The 25,930-nt window shown below is 37.7% G+C and overlaps 3 protein-coding genes across 19 annotated transcripts in view; 2 read left to right on the top strand and 1 right to left on the bottom strand.

The window, feature by feature from the left end:
- The first annotated feature begins 719 nt into the window (after positions 1-719).
- Positions 720-4,163, top strand: LOC139137005 (Y-box-binding protein 1-like). Its single transcript, XM_070704905.1, has 7 exons — positions 720-905; positions 1,187-1,250; positions 1,644-1,677; positions 2,188-2,601; positions 2,723-2,814; positions 3,070-3,175; positions 3,717-4,163. Exons 1-7 carry the CDS (start codon positions 845-847, stop codon positions 3,771-3,773), a joined length of 828 nt encoding a protein of 275 aa, XP_070561006.1. The 5' UTR covers positions 720-844; the 3' UTR covers positions 3,774-4,163.
- A 2,424-nt stretch (positions 4,164-6,587) lies between these two features.
- Positions 6,588-13,344, bottom strand: LOC139137006 (peptidyl-prolyl cis-trans isomerase H-like). The gene is made up of 6 exons (XM_070704906.1): positions 13,246-13,344; positions 10,632-10,720; positions 9,907-9,994; positions 9,225-9,317; positions 8,399-8,527; positions 6,588-8,205 (listed from the first exon to the last, which is right to left on the bottom strand). The coding sequence occupies exons 1-6, from the start codon at positions 13,318-13,320 to the stop codon at positions 8,137-8,139; spliced, it is 543 nt and encodes a 180-aa protein (XP_070561007.1). The 5' UTR covers positions 13,321-13,344; the 3' UTR covers positions 6,588-8,136.
- Positions 13,345-13,540: 196 nt separating this feature from the next.
- The window catches only part of LOC139137004 (lisH domain-containing protein ARMC9-like), a 34,248-nt gene continuing 21,858 nt past the window's right edge, over positions 13,541-25,930 (top strand). For 7 of the 17 annotated variants that reach the window (XM_070704896.1, XM_070704902.1, XM_070704889.1 and 4 more), the window contains exons 1-11: positions 13,579-13,710; positions 14,414-14,597; positions 16,846-16,968; positions 18,078-18,254; positions 18,876-19,124; positions 19,907-19,922; positions 20,738-20,829; positions 22,386-22,460; positions 23,509-23,595; positions 23,871-23,908; positions 25,182-25,202. In XM_070704896.1, coding sequence (XP_070560997.1) covers positions 14,523-14,597; positions 16,846-16,968; positions 18,078-18,254; positions 18,876-19,124; positions 19,907-19,922; positions 20,738-20,829; positions 22,386-22,460; positions 23,509-23,595; positions 23,871-23,908; positions 25,182-25,202 — 953 coding nt within the window. In that variant the 5' untranslated portion in view covers positions 13,579-13,710; positions 14,414-14,522. Of the gene's footprint in view, positions 13,711-14,413; positions 14,598-16,845; positions 16,969-18,077; positions 18,255-18,875; positions 19,125-19,906; positions 19,923-20,737; positions 20,830-22,385; positions 22,461-23,508; positions 23,596-23,870; positions 23,909-25,181; positions 25,203-25,930 lie in introns of all 17 variants that reach the window. The other 10 variants (XM_070704904.1, XM_070704894.1, XM_070704900.1 and 7 more) reach the window with 5 other exon arrangements.

Below are 25,930 nucleotides of genomic sequence, written 5' to 3'. Positions count from 1 at the left end.
ATGAATTTTCGTGTGATTTTCGGTCCAGTTCAGAAGACACGTCGCCAAAACATAAGGCATGAACAACCTTCCAGTCACCCCTCATGGGTACGCAGCGCTAACGTCAGTAAAGTGGAGGTGCCCAACGTCCACTGTAAGGTGACCGGAATGTTGCTCACGCTTATGTTTTAGCGACATGTCCGTCGAATTCGGCCGAAAATCACACGAAATGAGCGTTTGTGAAGCAAATCAAGTACCAGGTATGAATTTTGAGAATGATAGGGAACGGTCGACGGTTACATGATAGATGAACTTGCTACTTTTCACGGTAAAATCGAACGTCGAAGATGACACGGTGGCACAATCCCTATACGAAATAGCCATTTCATTTCCTGACTTGGGTATTTCTCGCTTCTGTATACTCGTCTATGGGGCGAATAGTCCCAGAGCTGAATAGCTCTCGAGCGACTGTGGTTTGGGTTGGGCATTCATATTTTCGTTTATTGGTGGAACTCACTGAAATGGTCATACCATTCACTCTTGGGGGACCTGAGAGAGGATGATTATTATTCAACTATGTTATCAGTGCAAATTTGCTTATATTCTCCCAATGATTAACAGGATTCTCATCCTGTTGATATATATATTAATTAGTTGAAATAATTGGAAAATTACGGCTTCAATTTACCCTTTTGATAATCTCCCTGATAAAATGAACCCCCATTGTCATAATTGCCACACCCCTGAACAGCGTGGCGTGGTCCCATAATACCGTTCGCGGCACGCGGCCATCTTTACAGCAGAGAGAACAAAGCTGTGCGGAAACATCGAGAGCGTGACACCACCAGAAACAGCGGAAAACACCATGTCCGAAGGCTCGGAACAACAGCCCGAGAAGGAGGTAGCCTCGGAAAAGAAAATCCTCGGTAAGCTGGTCAAAAAATTTTGATCGTACCGTCAAAAACAACCGAGAAAATTCTTTTAAAAGTTCACCAAAAATTTGTTGAGCACGCGACGCCGGGAAGACTGCATGCCATGCTTGGCATTTTAGTGTAGTAATAGTATTCAAATGCAACGGAATAAGTCTCTACCGCGCAACTCACTATGAATAATACCTAAAGAATTTACCATTACTGCTTGTGCTGTATCTAATTTTGTCTCTTTCTACCGATGGATTTTTGACAACACATTTTTCCCTTTTCGGTAGCCGAGAAGGTAACCGGAACAGTCAAGTGGTTCAACGTGAAGAACGGCTATGGTTTCATCAATAGGTAAGAGGAATTTGTATCCTAAAAAAGGGGGAAATCGTGGACTGTGCCTCCTCGTTGGATTTTTCTGAAGCTTGTTCGATTCTTTGTTTTTTGGGTGAACCAGAATTTGCCTACTCTTAACTCCTCTCACGAGAAAGAAGTTCGCTTTTATCGCGAGAAACCGACCGAACGTGGCCAAAATGAAGCCCTTGACTCTGTGACCTTTTGAGTTTTTCACGTTACAGCTAGTTTCCGTCACACAGTGCCACGCTGACTGTGTAACCTCGCTTTTAACAATAACCGGCATGGACTTTGAAGACTTGTTAAATTTTAATGTCGCCGTCTACAAACTATATTGCGTCAGACTAGATCTAATGTAGCCTACTGACGCGTGTATAATTTGTCTTCTTACAGGAACGATACCAACGAAGACGTCTTTGTCCACCAGGTAACTCGGCGTTTATTATAATTCACTGTTAATTTATGTAAATGCCAAGCTTTTGAAAGTGTTGAACGTGACTCAACAAGACCAGACATTTAGCGGATTACACATGTGTTAGTCAGTTTGGAATTACTATCTTTCAGTGTCTAGAATTACATGGCTGTCGAGTTGAAATGTACTACCACAACTATTACAAAATGGATGAGAAGATGAAGTAGTTCCTTTTTGTGTGTTGTCGAAACTTTCTATTATTATCTTGACTATTCCATTACTGTTGGTACAAAACTTATGTTCTGTCGGAAAGTATGATCTCTACAAAGGAAAACAAGTGAACTTCACACTGTAATAGGATTGAAATTAAGAAACCTGTTTTTGTGTGTTTAAAGAAAAATTGTATTATTTGAAGGCAGGTCTAACATCTTGTGATAGAAAAATGGTACATAGGAAAAAGGTTGTAGAAATGCTTAACATTTGATAGACATTTTCAACGAAGCTCTATATTATTGATTTCCCTAGACTGCAATCAAGAAAAACAATCCAAAGAAATACCTTCGTAGTGTCGGCGATGGAGAAGTAGTGGAATTTGATGTAGTTGAAGGTCAAAAGGGCAACGAGGCTGCCAATGTCACTGGGCCAGAGGGGGCACCAGTTCAAGGGAGCAAGTATGCAGCAGACCGACGTCGCTTCAGGCGGCGATTTTACCCGAGACGTAGACAAGGTGGCCCCGGCAAACAACAGGGGGATCGTAGCAGTGGCGGAGAGCAGAGTGGTGGTGATGGTAACAATTCAGGTGATGATGGCCAGGATCAAGACAAACCTAGACGCCGCCGTCCATATTTCTATCGTCGCTACAATCCCCGTTTCCAACGAAGAGGCCCAGGAAGGAACCAACCTAGAGAACCGAGGGATGATGACGAGAACAGTGGGGAGGCAAGTGTCATTCTTTTCAAGTTTATCCGAACTTTTTAAGTTAGCTTTTGTATTAAGACCATTTTATCACTTGCCTGTGTTGTTTACCCAGCTTACTGAACAGTACTCGTTTGTTCAACAGGGTGGCGACGGTAAAGAAAATGAAGGCAACGGAAACCGCAATCAACGCTCCTACCGTCGCCAATATCGTCCCTTCTATGGCAGATACAGAAGGTGAGCGCAGGACCTTGCATCCTTCTTGACTTGGACAGTTTAGTTCTGAATGTTGTTTTTACTGTTCATGATGTTCAAATATTGCTAGCCATATTCTGACATATGAAAATGCTTTGCAAAGTTTCCTAAAATTTTATTTATCAAAAGTAGAACTGATGTGCTAGGGGAAAGGATGTCATCACTGACAAAAAGTACAGAATTTGAAAAACACCAGTCACTGGTCATGACTGTTTTTCTTTATTTTTCTCTCTTTAGTAACAGGCGTAGATACGCAGGACGTGGAGGGTACAACAATAAGGAAGGAAGAGATCGACAATCTGACCGCGACCAGCAGAATGAAAAGAGCGAATCACCTGTGGAGGTATGAAGATCTCAAACCTCTTTAAAAGTTATTTGAAAATTGCTGGTACAGACAGCTTTACACTTCTCTCAGTCTTCACTTGTTGGCCAGTTTTTAAAATTGTCTGAGCTGAAGTTTTTATGGATGAACTGAGTCCCACATGAATTTGATCAGGAAGTGAGGTAGCCGCTTCACAAGTATTTGTGATGTTTCGTTCCCAAAGCACATATTAACCCTCTTTCTACCAGGTTCCATAGACAAACCATAGAAATAAATACAACTTAAAAGAAAGAATATTGAATTGATAACATTTAATCTGAAGATTCTTAAGGGAAGTGGGTTTCACAATTTTCCAAATTTAGTTTGGTTCCTCAGATTTGTGTGAAGATCTGCCTAATCAACATGTGTGCAGAGTCCAGTGAATGTTAAAACCTTACATCACTGTAGTTGGCTCCTACTCTGTCTATTGTCTATTGTTTGCAATGACGAGTATGGACCTCCGACAGGGAAATAGGAGTGAAAAAAATCCTTGATTGTCTCATTTCCTTCTTTCTTTTCGCAGAATGAGAGCAGTCCACCACCCCAGTCCACCAAGAAGGAAGAAGAAGCCAAAGAGTAGGGTGTGACATCAAAAGTTGAATATGACACCAACGTTGGCACATGTTGCAAGAATTTCAGTGGGGAAAGTAATGGCATGTCTGTGTGTTTGGCTAGAACTTTTTTCATCAAAAGCTTTTTTGGTAATAACCTGGAAGAAAAAACCGCTTCAGGGCAAAAGGAATTGATTAGAACCTAGACTTAGTTGCTGCATTACAAGAAGAAAAAATAAAACAGACAGGCCATTACTGTTAAACCTAATCATAGAAGTGTTGTTTTTTCCTACTTTGTTATCTTAAAATACTAATGAACTGAGAACAAACTTGTTACATCCTGTATACGGACGTTGTGTGTAAAATGACAACAGGCAACATGTGCGTAATCAGCATGAATAAAAAAGTTTTGAACAGCAGTGCAATGTGTCTGACTTTTTGTTTTTGCTCCTTTCGATATTGATTGCACGTTTTGACGTATTCGCAGCAACTGTTTGTTTTGATTTATAGTGGTAATATTCAAGTCTTTTGTGCTGGTATGCTAAGAACCCCCATGTTTGCAACACCTGCTGCTGTAGCCCACATGTCCTGTGGATTTAAATTTGAAACCTGGCTCAGTCTGCAATCTGGTAGGCTTGTATGGAAATTTCCCCATCATATGTAATCAGTGTATGTGATGCTCCAAATTTGAGAAAGTGCTACGGTGAAACATAATCCAGACTTTCAAACTCTTACAGTTTGTTGCTGCTGGATAGGCAGCATTGGCTCATTTTGAAACCTATGTGGAAAATCTTACCCGAAAGTCAAAATTTCAACCACTCTTGACAAGGCCTACAATTCAAGGTTTCCCAAAAGTTTTACACCTGTTGAAATTCAAATACCAGTAAATAAGTAATCTGCTTCCCCAGCAATAAAAATTGCACCAGCGTATACTTTCATATAGTTGACCTTGAATCCTCTGTACCTGGCTGAACTTCGTTGACAGGCTGTTCTCAGCACATGATTCAAAAAAAAATATGGCAGTTTTCAATCTTGAGAATTCAGAAATAACAGTTGATATTCAGTGTACTGATTGGCTATGGGTGACACATCTGGTCAAGTGGAACATGGAATGTTTCCCATGTCATCGTCTGGTTAGGTCGGTGGAGTAGGACGTTTCACTGAATAGGGGAGGGTCTTTGCTTGCTTGACTTGTGAAGTTTCTCCTATTTGTGAAAGATTTACAATTTTGTAATATAAAATGCAAGTTCATGCAGTACTGGACGACTATAGTTTGTAAACTGTAATACCTTGGGATAAAGAAGATCGCTCTTTGCCTAGAGTTTGAAACAAAATTCTAAATTTTTAAATACTATGCCATGATAAAGCGAGAAATTTTTACAGGAACATTTTTTTGGTGTAATTCAAAAGTTTCCGTCAGGTTTTGGCACCTCCTGTGTTACCATCACAATGGAAATTGTTGGCCCTATTGCAGCCCCACCACACACACTATTCAAGACACAGTATGAACCAAATGTTTGAAAACGTACCCACCACAACAAGGGCACCCCGATACTGTGATCCCCTTCTTTGTTAAACTGGCATTAAAATGGAACCACACCAACACGCAGTTAGTGATGTTACCCACAATTCTCCATGATCTGTACGCACATTGATCACTCATTGAACTGAAGCAAATTTCTTCTGTACACAGAATAGCTTGATTCATATTTCAAAATTCTGACAGCATTGTTTTATCATGATTTTTTTATTTCCCACTTTGAATAATAGGAAGATCAACCCCTTTTCCACAGAGGAGAATGTAATTTTGTCAACAGATACTATTGACAGCCATACACAGTATTTTCAAGGAAAGTAAGGGAATAAGCTGTATCTATGGCGGCAAGGGTCTCAATTTTTTTTGTATGTTCATGACAAAGGAAAGTTATATGTCTGATAGGTGGTATGATGAGACCATCTCAGTTGCTGATAACTTTACAATTTTCAGCACCTACAAACATCGACTTCTTGTTCAATTTACTCTTGAATTTTACACATAATTTTGGAGCATACTTTTAACAAATAATCTTGAAATGAAATTCAGTTTCAAATTTTTTTGGAAATTATTAAAATTGAATTAGCTTTTAGCAAACTGTCTGAGTGCACAAATCAAGGAGAATTGTGGGTAACCTCAGTCACTATGCAACAGCACTTCAGTAAAACATAAACCTAGAGTGGCAGGTATTTATGGGAGATTACACTTTACTTGAAAATGATTTTATTTAAAAATGGCCATGTTTACAGTTTGTATTCACAAGTTTGTCTCCTTATCGTAGAACCACTGAAAACAATAAAAATACGATATTCTACGGACTGCACGGTGAGCTCCTGACCAGTCACTAAATCTGTGAAGTCGCTGTAAACAAGTCTTACTGACAAAAAATCTGTGATTAAGTATGGCAAGTGCACTCAGTGCATCACAACCTTGTGTGTCGATGCAAAACCGGAAGTGAAAAGTAATCATGTTGGCATATCAGAATTATTTTAAATACTGGATAGTGAAGTGGTGGAAAATTTACTGTTTGAGTAAATATTCTGGGCTACAAGTGTTTTAAATTGAAAATTTTACTACTGCCAGATAATTATTTATTTATTGAACAATGGAAAGATGGGAGTTTATCAACAAGTGTACTGTACCTACCATACTGAACATTTGATAGCTCCTAAAGAAAACTAGAATAACATCTAATTAAACTTTTCCAATCAGACTGTGACGCTACACCATTTTAGGTTTCAAAGAACTTCTTTCAGGTATAGGAATATGGTTAATTCATGCTTAATCAACAGAAAACTGCAAACGACAATATCTTTAAAAAAAATTTATTAACAAATATAAATTTTGAGGGTATAAGACATAAAAGCCGCCTTTTTCTCCTTGATAAAATTTGTCCATAAACAACTGATCACAGGGTCTGGTAAAAACTAAATTGATTCATGCAAATGTTAGATACCATGACAAATGGACGTCTGAACTGTGTGGTATCTACTGTGCCCCTCCATCTCTCTGTATTGTATTTCAAAGGAAACTGTCAATCTCTCTCAGGTTCCAATCCCAATTCTGTTATTAAATACTAACACATAATAATAATGAGCAAGATCACAAATCGTTCCCTGCCCACAGAGTGATGCTCATGATGATATTTATGATTATTGAAGGTACAGTAGATGATTGAGGCAGCATGGGGCAGTGGTTACGGTACCCAACTCATGTTCAGAGGGCGAATTGAAGGTAGAATGCACCTCCAGGGCAGACATTCGGACTCACATACTTTTCAATGCCTTATTGGTCTATTCCTTGTGGGGGCTCATTTGAATCTCTCGCATTAAATGAAGTTTTTTACAGCTAATTTTTGTGAAAATCGAAAATTTAATTTTCCCCCATAGAATTAACACAGTGTTGGCGGCCATTTTGAATTTCAAATTTCAGTGATATCAGGTAATTTGTTTCTCTAGTGACAAATTTTGCACAGTGATGCCCGATTTTTATTCTTGAGTTTGAAAGGGAATGTTTAAAGTTTCTTTAAGGTGAGTTTGAGCAAACGTTCAAGTCTCTTAGTTTCAAGGTACGTACCACCTTAAGACCTGGTGAGTCTAGAGTAACAGGTTCACTATCAGACGATGGAGAGTTCTGTAATCTTGAAATGGTACAAAGACACTAATGGATACTCATCCTTGGGCGAATGCCTCTGGATGATGGAATGAATAGTCTTAGTTTATGAGCTGTGAAAGGAATGATTTTTCAGGTCTATAATTCTCTGCTTTGGAGATTCGTAGCAATTACCCATACAAATACAATAAAAGGATGGGAATGGTGCTACATAGGCACACAGTTCAGGTTTGTGTTTTTCAGAATGTCTCCGGTTTACTGCATTACATCTCAATAAAGTGACTTGGTCTTTACCATACCCTGTGCTGTTATAGGTGTCACTAAAAATTCAAATCCGTTTGTTCAGAAATCTAGACTGTACAGCGACTTTCATGGACATATCATGGTATCACGATACGCTGTTGAAGTGTTCATCTGCATACACCGCTGTAAAACAAGACATCACACTGTTCTGGCTTTACTAGTTTTTGTTTCACGTCATAGTTTTATTGATGCCGGGGAAACAGTGGAACCAAAACCCAGCTTTCCCATGGAAACTGGTGTGTGAACATCAGCGATTCAAATGATCCACTGCTGTCCTTTCCTCTATACAACTGATAGTCTATCCCCCTCGGTGGCAGTGCCTGGCCTTCAAGTATTTATCTCCAATCATTCTGTCTTCAGTGTTGATTTGACAGGAATCTTCATCGGTGTTCAAAGATGTTCACACTTCATTTCTGCTGCAGATATGGATTGGATGCAGATATCTAGAGTTGTCCACACTGTGACACAAGTACTGGTATTTTAGGTTTGTTGTTTGATCCTGTCGGGACGTTCTATAAAAAGGGAAAAAAGGAGGGACACAGTGATGTGAGACTTATCAATCTAATGACCAAGTCATTCTGAGCAAGAGAATATTTACAAATCCGCAGGAAAATTTTCAAGACCTACGTGGCAATGGAATTTCTGAGCAGATTTGCAAGCTAGGTTAAATTAATCAACAATATCAGAGTTCTCCATATTTCTTACCTCTACTTTCCTCACAACCAACAATCCATCGATAACTTTCCCAAAGACTACATGCTTTCCATCTAAAAAGTCTGCCTTGGAGCACGTTATGAAAAATTGGCAACCATTTGTGTTTGGGCCACTATTTGCCTGCAAGAAGAGAACATAGGTCAAGTGTTCCTGTGATATCCTGCCTGGTAGCCATATTGGATCACATGACAAAACAAATTGATATGCTCATTGTCCATGTGCCAGGTTTGAACAAAAGAGAATGTATGAAATATGCAATGAAACTCTCTGTCCTGATTTTTTTATTTACAGTCACACAATGTGCATAATTTTGGTGCTGATACATACAAAGAGCCAGTTGCTGGTTGACATTTTTTTAAAACTATTAATTGGTTAACAGTTTGGAACAACTGTTGACTGGGTATGTATGCTGTCTATGCTTGCACATTCAAGAGTGCATAAAGGAAATGGCCAAATTATCTGCAACTGAGACAAGTGACGGTAGAGGAACTTCTCAATCTTTCAGTGAGAAAATAAGATGAGATTTGTTACAAAAAACAGTTGACTGGCCATATTTCAGTTAAAAAGCGTATGTTTGTTTTCTCTCAAGGCTGAGAGCCTCTTAAAACAGTCTGTTTCCCTTGCCCTACAGCCTTTTTGAAACAGACTGCTTTGGGGAGACTCTCAGGCCCTTGGACAACAAACATATCCTGTTACTCTCATGGAAAGTCAATATGTGTATACTGATGAATGTCTTGAAAACTCTGGATGGGTAGACTGACTGAGGTAGTCATTTCAATCCATGAGTGTTATAAAATTGAGAAATGAGCAAGCTTACCATCGAAAGCAATCCTGGTGAATCGTGCTTCAATTCAAAATTCTCATCTGGAAAAGCACCTGTGTATATACTCATGAGGCCTGTACCATCACCCTGTAAAATGTACAACAAAACACATTTCATGAAATTTTTTATGGTATGACACCACAAAACCTGTGATTTAACTGAAATCATATCAGGGTTTGTATATATGCCACACTGTGGCGCAACTCTATCAGAGCTTAATCATTGTCAGAATATCATAATTAGCACAACAGACGTAGATAATTGCCCAAAGTCTTTGTACTTATTAATGCCAAAGGAGAGTATGAAAATTGAAGGAAGCAACTTCAGCAGACTGCCATATTCATGGTGAAGTGATTGGGAAGTTACAAATTTGGGAGTATTTTACAAGTTTGTCTTTTTTAATCAGGAATGTCGAGCCAGACCAAGATGCACTGACAATTGAATCCATAATCCTAGACTATAATCTCCATAAAGTACAGCGATGGGCACTTATACATGATAAGAGTGAAGATTAGACAACACAGACAGTTTTGTATTAATTACTAGTAACCTAGGGAGTTTTCACCATTAGGATAGAGAAAGACTTTACAGCTAAAGGCCCCCAGGAAAACCTATTTAGTTTGTATATCCCAATGCTTGTGTCTGCATATCTACACTCACACCCTAATACACTTACATTTACAAAGTCTCCCCCTTGAATCATGAAATCTTTGATAACTCGATGAAAAGATGCATTTTTGTAGCCTATGGGTATTCCATCTTTTCTGAAAAAAAAGAAACCGAAACAGAATTAAAACAAACAGCAATGCCATTGTGCTCTCATTTGACCAGAAAAGATGTATGCATGTCTTACTGGCCTATGTGAATAGAGTATATTTGCACGCGGTCTTCTAGCAGTGAGATATGGCTGTGTCACAAACTATTCAAATGAACTGTCCCGTACAAAGTTTGAATCCAATAAGTTTTGGAATGTCAAAAAGATTGTGCTGGACTTGACAAAACTTTGCCACAATGCAAAATGGCCCAACCCTATTGTGTACAACTGTATTTTAGACCAGACTATAATTCATTCATCAACAATACAAAGCATACATCACATAATGTGTTGAGTGTACAAGGCAAATATATTGCATTTCAATCATCTTTGGGAGAAGATTGAGAACCTGTATGTGTTATCCAGAATCACTTAAATCATGAGTTGCAGCTATTGTCCCTGTGGGCAGTCAATGAATTGAATTTGGACGAGACAATATTTTGCTTTTACAGAATAAAAATATGAAAACATTTTTCTCCACTGTCTTGTGCTTTTCTCTGTAAATTACCATATGAATTTGTTGAAGCCAAAAATCTTTGACACATAACACTATAATTGAGGATTTCATTTAAATGAGGAAATTCTACCTGTGTTCTCCTGTACAGAACTGTCGGAAGTTCTCTGCTGTCCTTGGCACTTTGTCTTCAAATAACTCTATCTTGATTCGACCAATATCCTGAAGGAAAAGAGAAAGCAAAAACTGAAAAATGGGTTCATTGAGCCATACTACCATAAATCATTATCCTAGGGGGATATTGCCATTCACAATATCAGGCACCTTAGGACAAGTATATTATTACCATAAGAAAGCCAATTATTCATATGGTAATAAATACAGCTACACGCTTTCATGTTTTCTCCACATTTTGGAGCTAAAAGTTGCTTAAGGTAATATGCACCTCGAAAGTGAAACTTAACCTTTTGTTCAAACTTTCCTCTATGAAACTTTCGACAATTCTCTTACCAAAGCAAAAATAAACATATATACATATGATACACACACATATACAGACAGGCAGTTTTTCCAACCTATAAGAATAGCTTCCATTGGCACATACATGTATGGCCATATAGTGGTAGATCAGAAAAGAATTGATGAAATTTTAAAGCCTGAATTTCTGTCCCTGAAGTGCGTGCTACCTGTAACACATGCAATGATGGATATCATTTGAATTTTATATAACAACAATTGATATTAGTTGATGGATGACTATACAGCATTTGTCTACATAATCCTCCTATGGAAGGTACTAGTAGGGCTGTGTGATCCTAATATCCCCATAATTTCAATGTATGTGTGACAGACTTATGTAGACATAGCACATACACAATATCTATGTATGTGATACCTTACACAAATTGTAAAGCCAATATCACAAAGTATACCATGTGTTCCAAACCGATAGATTTCTCTTAAAATATAGTCATGTGTGTGATATTTGTGGTAGTGAGGGCACCTGGAGAGGGAACGGGGAAAACTGGCAGGAAGAAAGAAGAAGGTATGATAGTGAAAAGGATGGCCTCCAAATTCTAGTCGTAGGGAAGTTGTGAACAGCTGCAACTTTCCCTTCAAAATTTGTTCAAAACTCATTTGTATATTTACACTTGGGATTACAATCTCCAGAAATGGGCCGGTTGACTGCCCTGCATGTTACAATTCCAATGTAAGGAACGACTTTTTCAGCACATAGGTTGACCATGGAGGTAAAGACACTACCCCCATGGGCCGACTATTATTTTTGCTTGTACTTACTTTAACAATTGTAATAAATGTATGTTTGACGAAAATGGTGCTGAAAGGTGAAACTGCAATAATATTGGGCTAGCCACAGTCCCTCTCCATATAGAGGATAGAGGGACTGTGGGCTGGCATAATATCAGATCACGAAGTGTCCATACAAATATAAAGGGCACTGACTCCACGAACCATTGCAGGAATGTAGCTCTGTATAGTCTGTGTTGTTTGGTGGAAACAGCACTTTTTGTACACATACGAAGCTGGATACAACATTTTGCAGGATTTATGCAAAAGTGTAAAGTACACAAGTGTGCGCACATCAACTTTGTACAAAGTTTCAAGTGCCCTTACAAATTTTGGAAATGAATTAGGCAAGAGTTCAGATGAAGATAATTTAATATTGATCACAAGTAAGTTAATGGTCGATTGCATTCCATCAAGTAAAGTAGAAGTCTCGCTTCTACCCCATGACATTACACAGGGCCATTAGGCATTATCAGTCATAACAAGAGTTTAAAAAATTAATAAATTTATGAGTATGAATAGTTTTGATAAATATGAAATATTTCTGTCATTATTGTATACTTACACGAGTACCCTCCTGCACTCGAATCTTGAATGATGATCAGTTTCCGTGCCAAATTCGTGCATTTGTATTACAGACACTGTTATTGATATACTTTATGATTAATAATATTCTTGATAAAAAATTAATATTTCTGTCATTATTGTATACCTTCAAAAGTACCCTACAGCACTCAGATTCTAATGATGATCAGTATTTATGCCAAATTCACTCAATACAATAATGACAGAAATATTTCATATTTATCAAAAGTATTCATACTCATAAATTTATTAATTTTGTAAACTCTTGTTATGAGTAATACCTAAATGGTCCTGTTAACATTATGGAAGTAGTAACCCTGGGAATATGGTACATAACAACAGCCCCCTCCCGTTTTAGTTTGTATCAAAAGTGTTCAATAGATGATGATAGCTGCGACCCTCACCCCTTGGTAGTGTGCAGTGTTGGGTAACGGGCGCTTGGAGTGTTCTGTGTCAAGCAATGTGAAGAAGCCCTACCTCCAGGCCTTGCTCTGGAGTCACACATACACATCCCGGACCCGTGGGTAGGGTTTCCCCTGACCAATTAATTATGTGAGGAGCGAACGTATTTCTACTCCTCACAGGTACGTGGGGAAAACCGTTGGTTTCACCACTGAAGTTGAATACAACGCACATGTTGTGTACCCGGTATCTCACGGCGCCCGCCGGGCCACATGTCACAATTTACACTACCAAAACGCCGGACCGCAGCAAGACGACGAAAAACTAAGATGTATTGCATGTGTTATTCGGGGTGAAAGTAAAAAAAAAAGAGCACAGTCACTCCCAGTTAAGGAATGTCACTAAATAGTCCCCGGGCGCGTTCTACAGGTATGCCAACCGATCATGATTACCTGACCACCGATAGATATATCAAAGAACACTACAGGGTTGTCTGGATTCGACGCCATTTTCAACTTGAAAGTCATGCGCAGTAGCTACCAGTATGGCGTTATTAGAGAAACTCTGATTGGACGGACAGCGCCAATTTACAATTAGTTTATGTCGAATATTATGACAAAACAGAGCACTTTCTCCACTGAAATGTAACACTAATAGTGAAAATGTATTTATCAATTTTAAATTTAGTCGAGACGCTATGTGTATATTCACGTGATCAACTTTGACATATTTATTACACTAGGAAGTACCGATGATTAACAGCCAATCAGCGTAAAGTTCATATCCCCGTCAACACATATTTCTCTAGGAAAGTCGACATTGTTTTTGCTGGTAGTAGCCTATGTGATCCAGGTGAGGCGATTTCCGTTAATATACCCGGATCCGTCGCTTTATCTACACCGATTGATCGATCGACCGTAAGTTTGGGATATAGAAATAACGATTTCTTTGATAATTTGTTCTGTTTATCAGTATTTCTGAGGAACATTCTAGGTGATATGTAAGATGATTGGTACTTTGCACTAATAATAGACCAATAGTAGCAATACCAGCGAAATGTCAATGTTTTCCACAGTGGTCGTTGTCAGTAAATAACGCTAAAAAATCATGGGGATTTTATTATCTGTCGGTCATATAGCCTCTTATATTAAAGGTCCTCGTAGGGTGAGTCACTTAATGTCATGGTAACGGTAAAATAAAGAGCGCCACGAAGCCTTGTTGATAAACATAATTTCTCATAGGATCAGTTTGGTTGGCAAAAACCCCGACCAATTATTCGTGATCGAAAACCGTTACAGGAATATCTTATCAACAATAACCGTGAAGAAAAAAATCAGAGTATGTATTGTCATTATCCGTGGATACAATGCTTTCTTCATAGACAGCCCTGTCAATATTTTGGATACAATAGAGGCATTTCAATCGAATGACTATAGCTGGATTATATCAATTTGAGATTTGTAATATAATTACGTAAATCGAATGAAGTCTTAAATAGTACAATATCAAGCTTTATAATGTCTATACCAAATTTCCTGCATTTTTACTCGTGTAATGATTTTGAATGACAAATTTCATATTTTTTATCACTCACTATTTTTCTGTATGAATTTTTTCCAGTGCCAAGATATCCGAGTTAAAAGTGAATGGAATTGAATGCTTTTGTTCTAAAAGAATAATAATGTACTGATATAGTCAGAGTGTACCCAAAGGTTGAACATCCAGCGATATGGGCTCCAAGAAGTCACCGAGCACCGAATCAGTGGTGCCCTTTGAAACAGAACTGAATGCTATTGTAAAAGAGGTAAGTTACTAGTAGACTCTATCAGTATATGAGATAAATTCATATACAACTGCACTAACATAAAGTGAAATTAACTGAGTAGCTACACTGTTGGATTTTCACCCAGCTGCCCGTTAAAAATCGCAGGTGCTCAAAGCGTTGCGCAGATAAGCTATCAACGTGGCCGCGATGCCCAGCATTCTGTGCGTATTGGCTTGCTCAGTGTGTCCTACCATGTTATCATTAAGTAACCTAATAATAATATGGTAGGACACACTCAGCGTATGATAAATCAGAAACAGACTGAAACAGAATAAACTATCGTACGTTAAATAATCTACCTCAGACGATCACAAATACCTTCAAATGATTATTCCTCCAAAATGACAGGCCTACAAACATTACAAGTACCAAAATTTGGCAATAATTTACTCCATACATACATCGCACACTTGGCACGTATCCGTCATCAAGACTGAGCTAGCCAATACGCACAGATGCTTGGCATCATGGCTGTGCATATAAATTTAACTACGTAACGTTTCAAGCACCTGTGATTAAAATCGGCAGAATTTTATGAAAGTTCAGCAGCTGTAACATTCCACTAGCAAATATTGGAATATCTTCTCATACATTCTTTTGTGCAACTTGGACCAATAATGTCATTGCTTTAACTCTTGTCCAGCCATGTTCATCAGGTCAAGTTTGTTAAGACCAGTTGGGCATAACATGTCCTGAATATTGCATTTTACAGTGAAATCCACCTAAGAACGGGTGATGAAATTGATCTAAATGTTATCACGCTTGTGTAATTGGTTTGTAAAGTTGTTCCAAACTTTGCCTCAAGAGTTTCACTGACTTGTAACGGCCGGTGAAAGTCAAAGAGCTTTTACGGACCCTTAATAAACACACACCAGGGAGTACACTGTGCTGTGTACTTCATATACACAGAATCATATTACATTCCTTTACTGCCCTGAGTTACATTGTATCACAGCTGAGTCAGAGTCAAGCTGTCATAAGACTCTTGTCCTTGCTTTTGGATGGTTTGAAGTTATTTGACAAAAAAAACTCATGATCCACACGAAAAAGTGTACATTAACCAGAAACTCTAGGGGAGAAAGTTGTCAAAGCGTACATAGGCTATCTGCAAACGGTTTGTCAACACTGGTGAATTGACATGTAGGAATAGACCAAACCCGGAATTCGAATCGACCACGGTACAAACAAAGCCATGTGCGCAAACGTGCATAGACGTACGTGTATCTCCATATGCGTTAGTACACATGTGGGTTTGTTTGTACCGGCATCACGTGATTATTTGGGCGTACTGAGTCTGTAGAACGCATATTGCGTCCTTTTTATTCCGGAGTAGAACCATTAGGGTACACAGCGATATCTAAACAATTACAGTGGAAACCTGCTGTGAAACAATATTATCATCCGTCTGTTATTTGCCGCAACTTCATTATAAGTACTGATACTGCAGTAAAGTTTGTAACAATTTACAAACCAATTGCACAAGTGTGATAACATAATTTCACATTTGAAAGCCTGCAAACATGATTTGTCAAAAAATGTATCAAAGAAGATTTTACCTACTGATGGCAGATAATGCTAAGAGGAACTAAAGCTGTAAATTTCAAGGTCAGGTTTACAAATTCAGCAAAAGAATGAATGAGGCAGTGTATTTAGAATGCTTGCATTTTTCCCGTATGCAAGTTGCTAAGTGAGTGGCAGTGATGGAGTTGTTAAGTACAACTGCTATTAATTTGTACCAGTGTTTACATTATGATATAAATCTTGTTTTCTTTAAAAAGTTTGCCCTCGTTAGGTCACTGGGTGTGTTTTTAAAAACTTTGCTAGGGCTTGAATATTGTTGTCATTCATTGCGTGTGGTTTGATTTAGCAGGAAAATACATGGTTTACATAGGCTACCAGTGTGTAGTATCAGTAAACTGTCTTGCTGGTATCAGGACTGTTGGTGGCTGTGGGCATTTACCACCTATCAGTCGGTTTCCTGGGTTAGGTATAGGGTTAAGGTAAACGTACAGTGGGCAACTGTCCAAAGGTAACTCTCTTGGAATTATCTGGCTGATTTTGTGAACCCACATGAAGGGTTCCTGGGTACTCAGTTAAAGGTTATACAGTTGCACAAGAAAGCGATAACCGCCAAAACCAGGATTCAATCACTGACTCATAAATCCATCTGACTCATTCTTGTTAGATTTAATCTGTGAATTTTTTCCTCCCATTTACACATCTTCAGTATCTGGACTTTTGTAACTACAAAAAAGCAGCTGACACATTCTCGGCTGAGTCTAAAGACAGAGGCAAGCCACTGAAAGCCAAGCAGAAACCACAATGGAACAAACAAAAACTGGATATCCAGGTAAGATGGTTTTTTGCCCAAATGGAGCTGATCACATTTTGTAAGATTGTTACTATAAAATCTGATGTCCCTCATGAAATATTCAATGCTGCTGATTGAATTTCAGAAGAATTGTCTTTTTATGGAAGTATGTGCCTCGAAAGTGAAAGACTATAACTTTTGCTCAAACTTTCCTCAAGGAATCTTTCAATCATTCTATTTCAGAGTCAAGAATAAAAATTGGGGTCACCGTGCAAATTTTGGTACTCGAGAAACAATTTACTCAAGATTATCGATAATTGAAATTCAAAATGGCCGCCATCCCTGTGTTAACTCTATGCAGAAAAAATAAAATTTACGATTTTCGAAAAACTAAGGTGGTGAAAAGTTTTCTTACACAAAGAACTTTAAAATGAACCCCCACAAGTGGTAGGTCAGAAAAGAATTGTAAAAGTTTGAGAGTCTGAATATCTGTCCCCGAGGCGCATTCTACCTTATGCCTGTGATTTCTGTGATTTTCATCACATCATCAGTTTCAATTGTCTGATGAAATTCCACTTACGTCATCCTGCAAATCTCACATATTGATATCATTTGAATCAACTTGGTTTCAAGTACCAAAGTTCTGTCTGAATGTCTGTAGTATTCTGAGCTTAGATCTGGTTTACTCTTGGTGTGACTTTACTACTGGCTTTTTTGAAGTCTATTTAGTTTGACTCCGATTTACATAAATTTTGACTACTCGGCTGAAACAGATATATTCATTTAGAATCAATGAGACAGAGATGACTCTCTTAATCTGTATTCAACAGTATGCCATGACAATAATTTCTTTGTTTAAAATAACTGAATTGTAAAGTAAAACGCACCATGAAACTGAAAGTTTTAAGCTTTTGCTCAAACTTTCGTCAAGGAAATTTTAACTTGTTCACCCTCGATTCCTTGTAAACTGGTCCAAACTCACCATATGTAACAATGGATTCGGGCAAAACCATGATGGTGAAAGAGGAGTTTAACATTATAGTAAAATCTAAATCTGAAATGTAACATTTTGTTGCAGTTCAAATGTTCAATTGCGTGCATGTGAGGAAATGGATGCTTATAATTGTAGTAAATGTTGTTTTTTTCAGTCGGATATCCTGTCCATGTTTCAACTTGGGGCACGCCGAGAGTTCTTCAAACTCTGGGATGACAACATTCCGGACAGGATACGAAACAAGGATCCTGTCTGTAAGAAACTGGAATTCTATGTCAGTATATACTTTGCTATTTATCCAATACGCCATGCCATGACAACCGGTAAAGAGGTGAGTTTAACTGTGCTTTTCACTGAAATTGCTGGTTTTATTTTCTTTATGAAAGTATCAACAGTGTAAAATTGTTCCCTGGAGATTTTTTAGCTTTTGATTTAAAGGGCCAGTAGCTGTAATATTTGATGACTTTTTCACGATTTTTATTTATTTGGTAAATTTCAAGTTCTTATTCTACTCCCCAAAGTATGTTGATATACCTATGTTCCAGCTTGTCAATATGGCTTTTATATGAGCAAAATGCACTGTTATTGTTTACATTTGAATTCTAGTCCGGACCAGAATTCACTGGTCACAACAATTACACTGCAGTCAATACTTATGCAGGTTGAATTGATAAACTGAATACTGTGTATCTAAATATGCTTTGGAGAAGATCAAGACTATATAGTTGACATTAACAACCAAAATAGTAAAAAAAATCATTGAAAGTTACATCCACTGGCCCTTTTAACTTCCAAGCGCAGCAGCGTCTTCAAAGATGTTTTAGGGGCACGCATGGTTAGATCACCAAAACTGATACACAGACTTATGATATTTAAAGTTGATATTTTCATGCTGATTATTCGTCCAATTTTTCCTCTTATATTATGTTTTCAATATTATTATTAATTTCAGAATAAAGCTCGGGTTGATGAAGCAATGCAGGAGTTCAAGAATTTCCTGGAGGACCGGGGCGCCCCCTTGAGCCAAACCACAGAGTTTCTTCCATTTTACGCCTTGCCATTTGTCCCGAATCCTACGCAACACCCGTCTTTCAAAGAATTGTTCCAAGATACCTGGGTCCCAGATTTACAGATGAGGCTGGAGAAGTTCCTGACCTTGGCATTGAAATCACAGCCACAACCAAAATTACTAGAAATATGGGTATCCTTATTTGAATAATAATTACTCAAAAAGAAATTTTTATTCTGAAATCTCAGACAAATCAGTTCCGTCAGTTGGATTACTGGCAATGTTTAACCAGGAAAACTTTTCTTGAAATATTCCATGGTTTTTACACCCATGTACAGAGCGCAGACATAAATGGAAATAAATTTCACTGTTTTGGGATGTTCTGCCTCTTGAACTCTCAGTTATGTTGGTGAAATAGGTCTTGATTTGTTTCATGGCCAACAATGGAGATCCAGTCTTAAAATTGAATTGATCTACAAAATGTCATAAGTGAAATTCCAGAGAATGTTCATGATCATGTATTGTATTTGTTACTTGTTATATATCTGTTTGGGCAAAAATGCTGATTACCAGATGGCAGAACGTGTTGTGAATACCATAGAAATTAAAATGTTCATTGTAAGGTAGATGTACATAATACCTATAGGAAAGATATGCTCACAGATGTAGCCATTAAGATTTTTGGTCACACCTGAAGACCACTCCATCCGTTCTTCCTTGTGAAAACAATCAGGCTTATTTAGGGAGTCCTCCTATTCTTTTAAAAAGTAGAACCCCTAGGATTTTCTTGTTCTTGTAAGATTTTTCTGTCTCTTTGAACTTTGCAAAGTATGTAGTAGGAAGTGAAAATTTCAGAAGATTAAGTGATAATCAAAAATAAGACAACTCAGTCGTGTTCACCACTTGAGAAAGTTGTAGTGAACTTTCTGTGTATTATGTTTACCTTAACTGATTTTTTTTCAACTGAAATACAGCAAGATATGAATTCAGGTAAGTGATTTGAAATTAGGGGCTTAGATTTTGACAAAAGTATTCTAATTTTTTTCCCCATGTTCACTCTGTGTGATGGTCGCTGTCATAGCAATGTTCCCAGTAGCATAATTTCTTCATGATTTGTGGAACGATATCAGAATCTGGCCAACTTGTATAAATATAGTGGGTGAATGAAAATTGTATCTGTGGCAAACTTCAACGGTCTTCATAGCATATCAAATGAAGATTGGATTTTGGTTTGGTCTGCAGCCACAGTGATGAGCTGTACATATCATTTAAGTACAGCATAGATTTGCCAAGATTTCACACTGTTCTACTATCTTTTGGGCAGGCTGAATTCCATGTAAATTATTTTTGTTTTACAGCCCTATTGCTATTGCGAGTAAGCTTACACATTCAGACAGAGTGACAAAGATGCAAAATGTTTATTATATCATAGCTTTTGTCAATACCAGTGAATTTTGTGATCATACCCTCAGATTATTACTGATAATGTATCTGAATATCCAGCATTGTGGCAGAAGATGTTCTCTCCATCTATAAATTCACTGGCATTGCCAAAACTGCAAAATAGTAGCAATTATGTACCCCATCCCGGCACACAATGGATTCAAGCAAACTTTGCACTCAATAATGTACTCAGCTTTGACTCATATATTATGTTGTACAAAGTTTGCTTTCATCCATTATGGTCCGCAAGGGGTACACTATTGCTTAAATAATTTCTAAGTGCTAAAAAAATGGATCCAGCATGGCTTTTGTAAGGCCTTTATAATAGAACTTGTCATGTGATCATATTCTGCCCCCTACAGCCAGTGCACAGCAAATTCAGGACTTGCATCAGGGTTTGGTAGATGCTGAAAAGAAGACAATGACATATATGAAGAGATACAACAAAGTGCAGGTATGTGCAATCAGAGCCCTGAATCCTTATCGCCTGATATATAGGGTTCAGTCCTATCGTTTTGGGCTAATGTGCAGCATCTTGGAAGCTATTATCCAATTGGTTGGCTGAATTTTACTGTTATCATTGAAGTATACACAATAGAGTCATTAGATTGCAGTGAACAGTGACAATTGACCAATCAGATATAACCTTCTGAGCCAGCTGCACATCAGCAGATTGTTTTCAAATGTCTAATTTATCCTGTTACATAGGAATTGAGGTTAAAAGGCTAAAGATTTTGAGTTTTCCCCAAAGTAAAAATGCATATATCATAGGTCATGTATTTGTACAGGCAGAATGATATTCTGTTATTGTGTATTCTTATTACATGAATCTCTCGGTAAACTTTGTAATTGTTTGTAGTAATTTTGATTTTCCAATTTTTTATAAATGAGCGATACAAGCTAGAATGCACATACCATGTTTCCAGAAAAGGTTAAAAAATGTACACCGTGTTTGTTACTAAATAATCAATAAATAGATGATTGAGTGAATGAACAAATAAATAAATAAATAAATAAATAAGTAAAAGATCAGAAAATCGTTTCATTTTTGCCAGTAAACAAATCAGTAAATTGTGAACAATTGAGCAATACTTGCGTTGCATGAGACTTACAAGTATGCGATCTACTTTTCAAGCAAAAGAGACTGGCGTCCAAAAACCACTTGACCCATTAACAAATGAAAATTAATAAATAAATTGATGCAATACTGGCTGAATCTTGAAAAGTGAAAGTAAATATTTGCCTGTCATACTTGAAGATAAAAATAAATTGTTATTGGTAACTGCTACTGTTCGTTTCATCAACTCTAGCATGCCAGGCATATGACATGATCTACTGTAAATATGTCAATGTGTTGCTGGTATGATGGGGTCACTTTAAGGTCATTTAGAAATATAGTATTGTGGTATGTCTGTGGCTGGTGTGATGTGCAGTGATCTTTGCAGGCTGAATGTCTAAAATTAAAACGAGCTTTGTGCTAAATGAACAGAGGGACCGGCTACAGGGTTGTCCTTCGTTCATTAAGCAATAGAGCTGATGCTTTATATAAATCCCACTACCAGTAGGTCAGTTCATGTATATATGTACCTCACTGTTTGACATTTAAAATGGCTGTTCAGACAGAAAACATTGCTGGTTGGTCAGTGGTGTTCTGTTTATGAATAAACATCATGTTATAATAAAAAAAAAACAGGAAAAACGATCATATTATCATTCATTTGACATGATAACATTGTCTACCAAAACTCCCTTGTTGCTCGACACATAAAATTTTCCATAGCTTGTCACAGATGTACAACACCAACAAAATGCTTCATATGTACCAATCACGCAATATTAATGTCATCTAACAGTTTTAATATAAGAATGTAATTTGCATGATTTGCCACAAATTGTAAATTTCAAAAGATATGCAAATTATAATTTCCCATAATGCCATGCGCCCTAATTATATATGCATAAACATTATTTTCGTCTTTTAAAAGGGTAGGCTGTATTTTCCCATTACAGGCAGACTATCACAACTTAATTGGAATAACTGCAGAGCTGGTTGACTCACTGGAAAGCTGTATAAATGGCAATTTGGTGAGTAATGAATATGAAATTTGACTTCCCATGGTATAGAAAGTTTTATTAGAAATAAAAATGCATATATCCTAATTACAAACTCACAAAATAATAAGTTGGTGCGAATGCTCACTTTAGGGGTCACACACAGGCTTCCATGGCCTACAATCTGCAATACCCCTGGGAAGGTCTGAGACAAAGGCAGTTTACACTTCGAGATGGGTGCTGTCCTAGGGCGACGGATGAGACCCCAGCAAACTGTGCTTGGCATGGTGTGAAATCTGACATAAGAAGCCTTAGATTCCATGTGCAACCCTTGGTAGGGAAGTGGTGGAGTTGAGGTGGATGTCTCTGAACCTGTGCTGCAGTTGAAAGCAGTCTCATTGCCGGCAACTCTGAGTACAATTTGTGAGATGGTAAAAAGCTTACCACAACTCAATTCAGACTACTCTCACACCAACTAACTTTTTGCCAGCTTTTGCTCCCATGAAGTCATGGTACAGCTAAAGCTAAAGCTTAGTGACTTTTTAAAAGTTTTTTAAGACTCTTTATAAGATTTTTAAGACCATGAATTTCAAAACTTCATGAAATCTTCATAATCTCTATTTCTTATGATTGCATCTGACTTGCAGTTTTATCTATCGTATCCTCTATCGAAGAACCAGTGGTTACTGTAGTACATTTTGTGACGTTGTAATTACTTCTGTTTCATGTTACTCTGGATTATATTCAAACTGTGTACAGAAACTTACAGTATTCTACATTGTAGCTATGTCACAGTGTTTCATCCAGAATGGCATCAACAGTGGGGATTTTCCCCCTTTACCAGAAAATTTAGGGGGTTTTCACCAGTTCATATGTTCTACTTGTGTCTCTAAGGTGTGACTGGCCCATTTCATGGGCGCTGGCCTGACAAATTACTAGGGGGGTGCCAATGTGTCAACAGAAGCGGAATCCCCATGCCCCTCTCTATATGAAACACTGGTGTCATCTACTGTTGTCAGATTCTATCTGCTGTCATTTTCACTGGAGTTAGAGGTTGCAATACTTACCTTTCATCTTTCAGGTTACCCCGGAATATTTGCAAACCGTGTGTATGAAGTTGTTTAGCAGCCAAATGGCTGAATCTGTGGACATCAGTCGGCCAGGAACTGTAAGTTTTTACAAATTAAGATCTTGCATGTTTGCTAGACAAATCTTTGACCCCAAATTTTAATTATTTTAGGTCAATTATATAAAAGTATCAAATTCTAAAACTAAGTTTCAAATTTATCTCAGTTTACATGAATGTTACCATTACAGTGAACGGGAAATGAGAAATGGCATTAAATTTATGAACATTGTGGAAATATTAGCGTAAGTTTTATTTTATCATTTTTTTGGAGGTATTTTGTCAATGAAACATTTTTTCACCCTTTTTCTTATCAGGCTGGGACACTTCTCAGAGCTTCGGCTTTACCACACAGGTATGTCTTTATATATAATGTGACATGAATACTCTGCTTCCTGAATGAGTAGATCTTCAATACAGTCAATAAGTACATCTTGTACCCGACATTTTTCACAAATGAAAGTCGTCTTTTAGGTTTGACTTTCAGTACCTAAAAAGCTGCGTTGGAATGTATGCTGTTGTTTAAAACATGACTAGTCTTAGCTTTAGGTTTTGATCGCAATGTCATTGCTCTGTGTTTTGTTGGAGTCTGAATATTTTAGATCTTGAAGCTTTCACCTGCTGTGACATCAACCAATCACTGCCAAATGTATCACTGCAGCGTATGACACTCCATTGTGAGATACAAAGATTTGAAAATTCCAGAGGGCGTTCTTTGCGGCAACACTGAATTTCAAAGTGTTAGCTGATGAGTTTTAAACCCTAACGCCATCACTGTGTAGGGATTTGTGAATTATTTATCACTTCCAGTGTGTTTGAACGTAATCTGAAGAAAAATTGTGAAAATTCAATTCTCAAACATAACTAGCTCAACCTACGGTATCCTCTTGAGGGCACTTGAAGAAGTTGAAATTGAAGCATATCTGATAGAATTTCAAAATGGTAAATGATGTACAACACAGACTGTAGATGTGTAGATGTGTAATTCATACTGTACAGTGTAGAGGCAGTAAAATGTGATGATGTGTATCTGTGTGTGTTAAAAACAAATTATATGTTATCATTGTGCATTGACATTGTTGTATTATCATGTAGTTGGATGTTCATTTTGACCATCTGTTGCTAGACATAATTGTATGACATGAAGTGACATTTCAGTGGGACTAGCTTGTGTCATTGTCATAAAACAGCATGACAACAGTGAAGCAAACTTGACATTGACAGTTCAAGGATGTTAATTTAGTCAACAATGGTAATTTTCTTTAGGCAGTTTCAGTATTTTCATCATGCAGTGGTAATGATTGAGGCTAGCTACTTACTTGTTAAGTGCTTTGTAGAATGTGCAGCACTGCAAATGTAACGGTGTGAAAGAGCACAATAACTCCTCGACCGAGCGCAACCACAGTTTCACAAACCAAACAGTGAGATGAAATTGATAAACTTGAGTGGGCGCATCGCAACAGTGCAACACTGCAAATGAACTGATTGTGATGTAGCAAAACATGACAAACACAAAAAAAACACCAGGCTACCTTGCATCTAATACCAAGTGTGTGCAGTCTCGGCTTCTGCGCCATGCTGCTTCTGTCATTTTTTTTAACAAACCACATCCACCACTTTGTTTTCAGTCCTATCCCAGAGGAAGTCAGGTACCGTACAGTATTCATACTTCACACAGTCAAACATAGCATAACACAAACGCATGCTAACCTCATATGCCTAGAATGTTAACCTAACTTTACTAAAACAAATTTACATATTAAAACACTTGTAGCTAACTTTAAATTTACAGCTTACACTAATAACACTCAACTTGCAATAACTCATATGAAGTAATTCTGTTTATTATGTAAAACTAAAAGTAATGTACAGTAGTATATGAAGTAGCTTAGAAATGGGGGGGGGGGGGGGGGGGAGGCAAATTAAAGTTAAAACAGAAGAAACACCAAATATTACCCCACAGCAAATGCATTGCCTTGCTACCCACATTTCCTTTTTACATGCATTGTCTGTATTACATAGCTTGTTAGTTGTATCCGCCTATCTCCCTAACATAGCCATGCTAGAAAGCACTGCACAGGCATGTAGAACCATCACATGGCCATTTAGTAAGGTTTATGACCAGTTTAGCATGTGGTCATCAACTTCGCAAGATGTAAATATATTGCTTTATTTTGCATATAGGTACCAAGTGCTAGTTAAACATACTTTTCTATCATATTCAATGAAGCCATATTCCCCCTATTCGCCATCATGGGGTATGCAAATACGTGTAGCCTGGCTTATGGATACAGTCTAACATATCTTCTATAATTAATATTCCTGGACCGCAGTACACCAAGGAGAGAGCTATCTGAGAATACTACATCTCTTGAAT

The sequence above is a fragment of the Ptychodera flava genome, chromosome 7, assembly GCF_041260155.1.
Source record: "Ptychodera flava strain L36383 chromosome 7, AS_Pfla_20210202, whole genome shotgun sequence".
Classification (NCBI taxonomy): domain Eukaryota; kingdom Metazoa; phylum Hemichordata; class Enteropneusta; family Ptychoderidae; genus Ptychodera; species Ptychodera flava.
Note: the sequence above shows the minus strand (reverse complement) of the source record. Positions and strands in the feature narration are given on the sequence as shown.

What these genes read in the sequence shown, in the direction of transcription:
- LOC139137005 (XM_070704905.1), top strand. Translation starts at nt 845, where the DNA reads ATGTCCGAAGGCTCGGAACAACAGCCCGAGAAGGAGGTAGCCTCGGAA. An exon ending in GGCTATGGTTTCATCAATAG is followed by an intron (nt 1,251 to 1,643) that starts GTAAGAGGAATT and finishes GTCTTCTTACAG; the next exon opens with GAACGATACCAACGAAGACG. An exon ending in AGAGCGAATCACCTGTGGAG is followed by an intron (nt 3,176 to 3,716) that starts GTATGAAGATCT and finishes TTCTTTTCGCAG; the next exon opens with AATGAGAGCAGTCCACCACC.
- LOC139137006 (XM_070704906.1), bottom strand. Translation starts at nt 13,320, where the DNA reads ATGACTTTCAAGTTGAAAATGGCGTCGAATCCAGACAACCCTGTAGTG. An exon ending in AAGGGGGAGACTTTGTAAAT is followed by an intron (nt 9,318 to 9,906) that starts GTAAGTGTATTA and finishes TACATTTTACAG; the next exon opens with GGTGATGGTACAGGCCTCAT. An exon ending in CACCAGGATTGCTTTCGATG is followed by an intron (nt 8,528 to 9,224) that starts GTAAGCTTGCTC and finishes CTCTTCTTGCAG; the next exon opens with GCAAATAGTGGCCCAAACAC.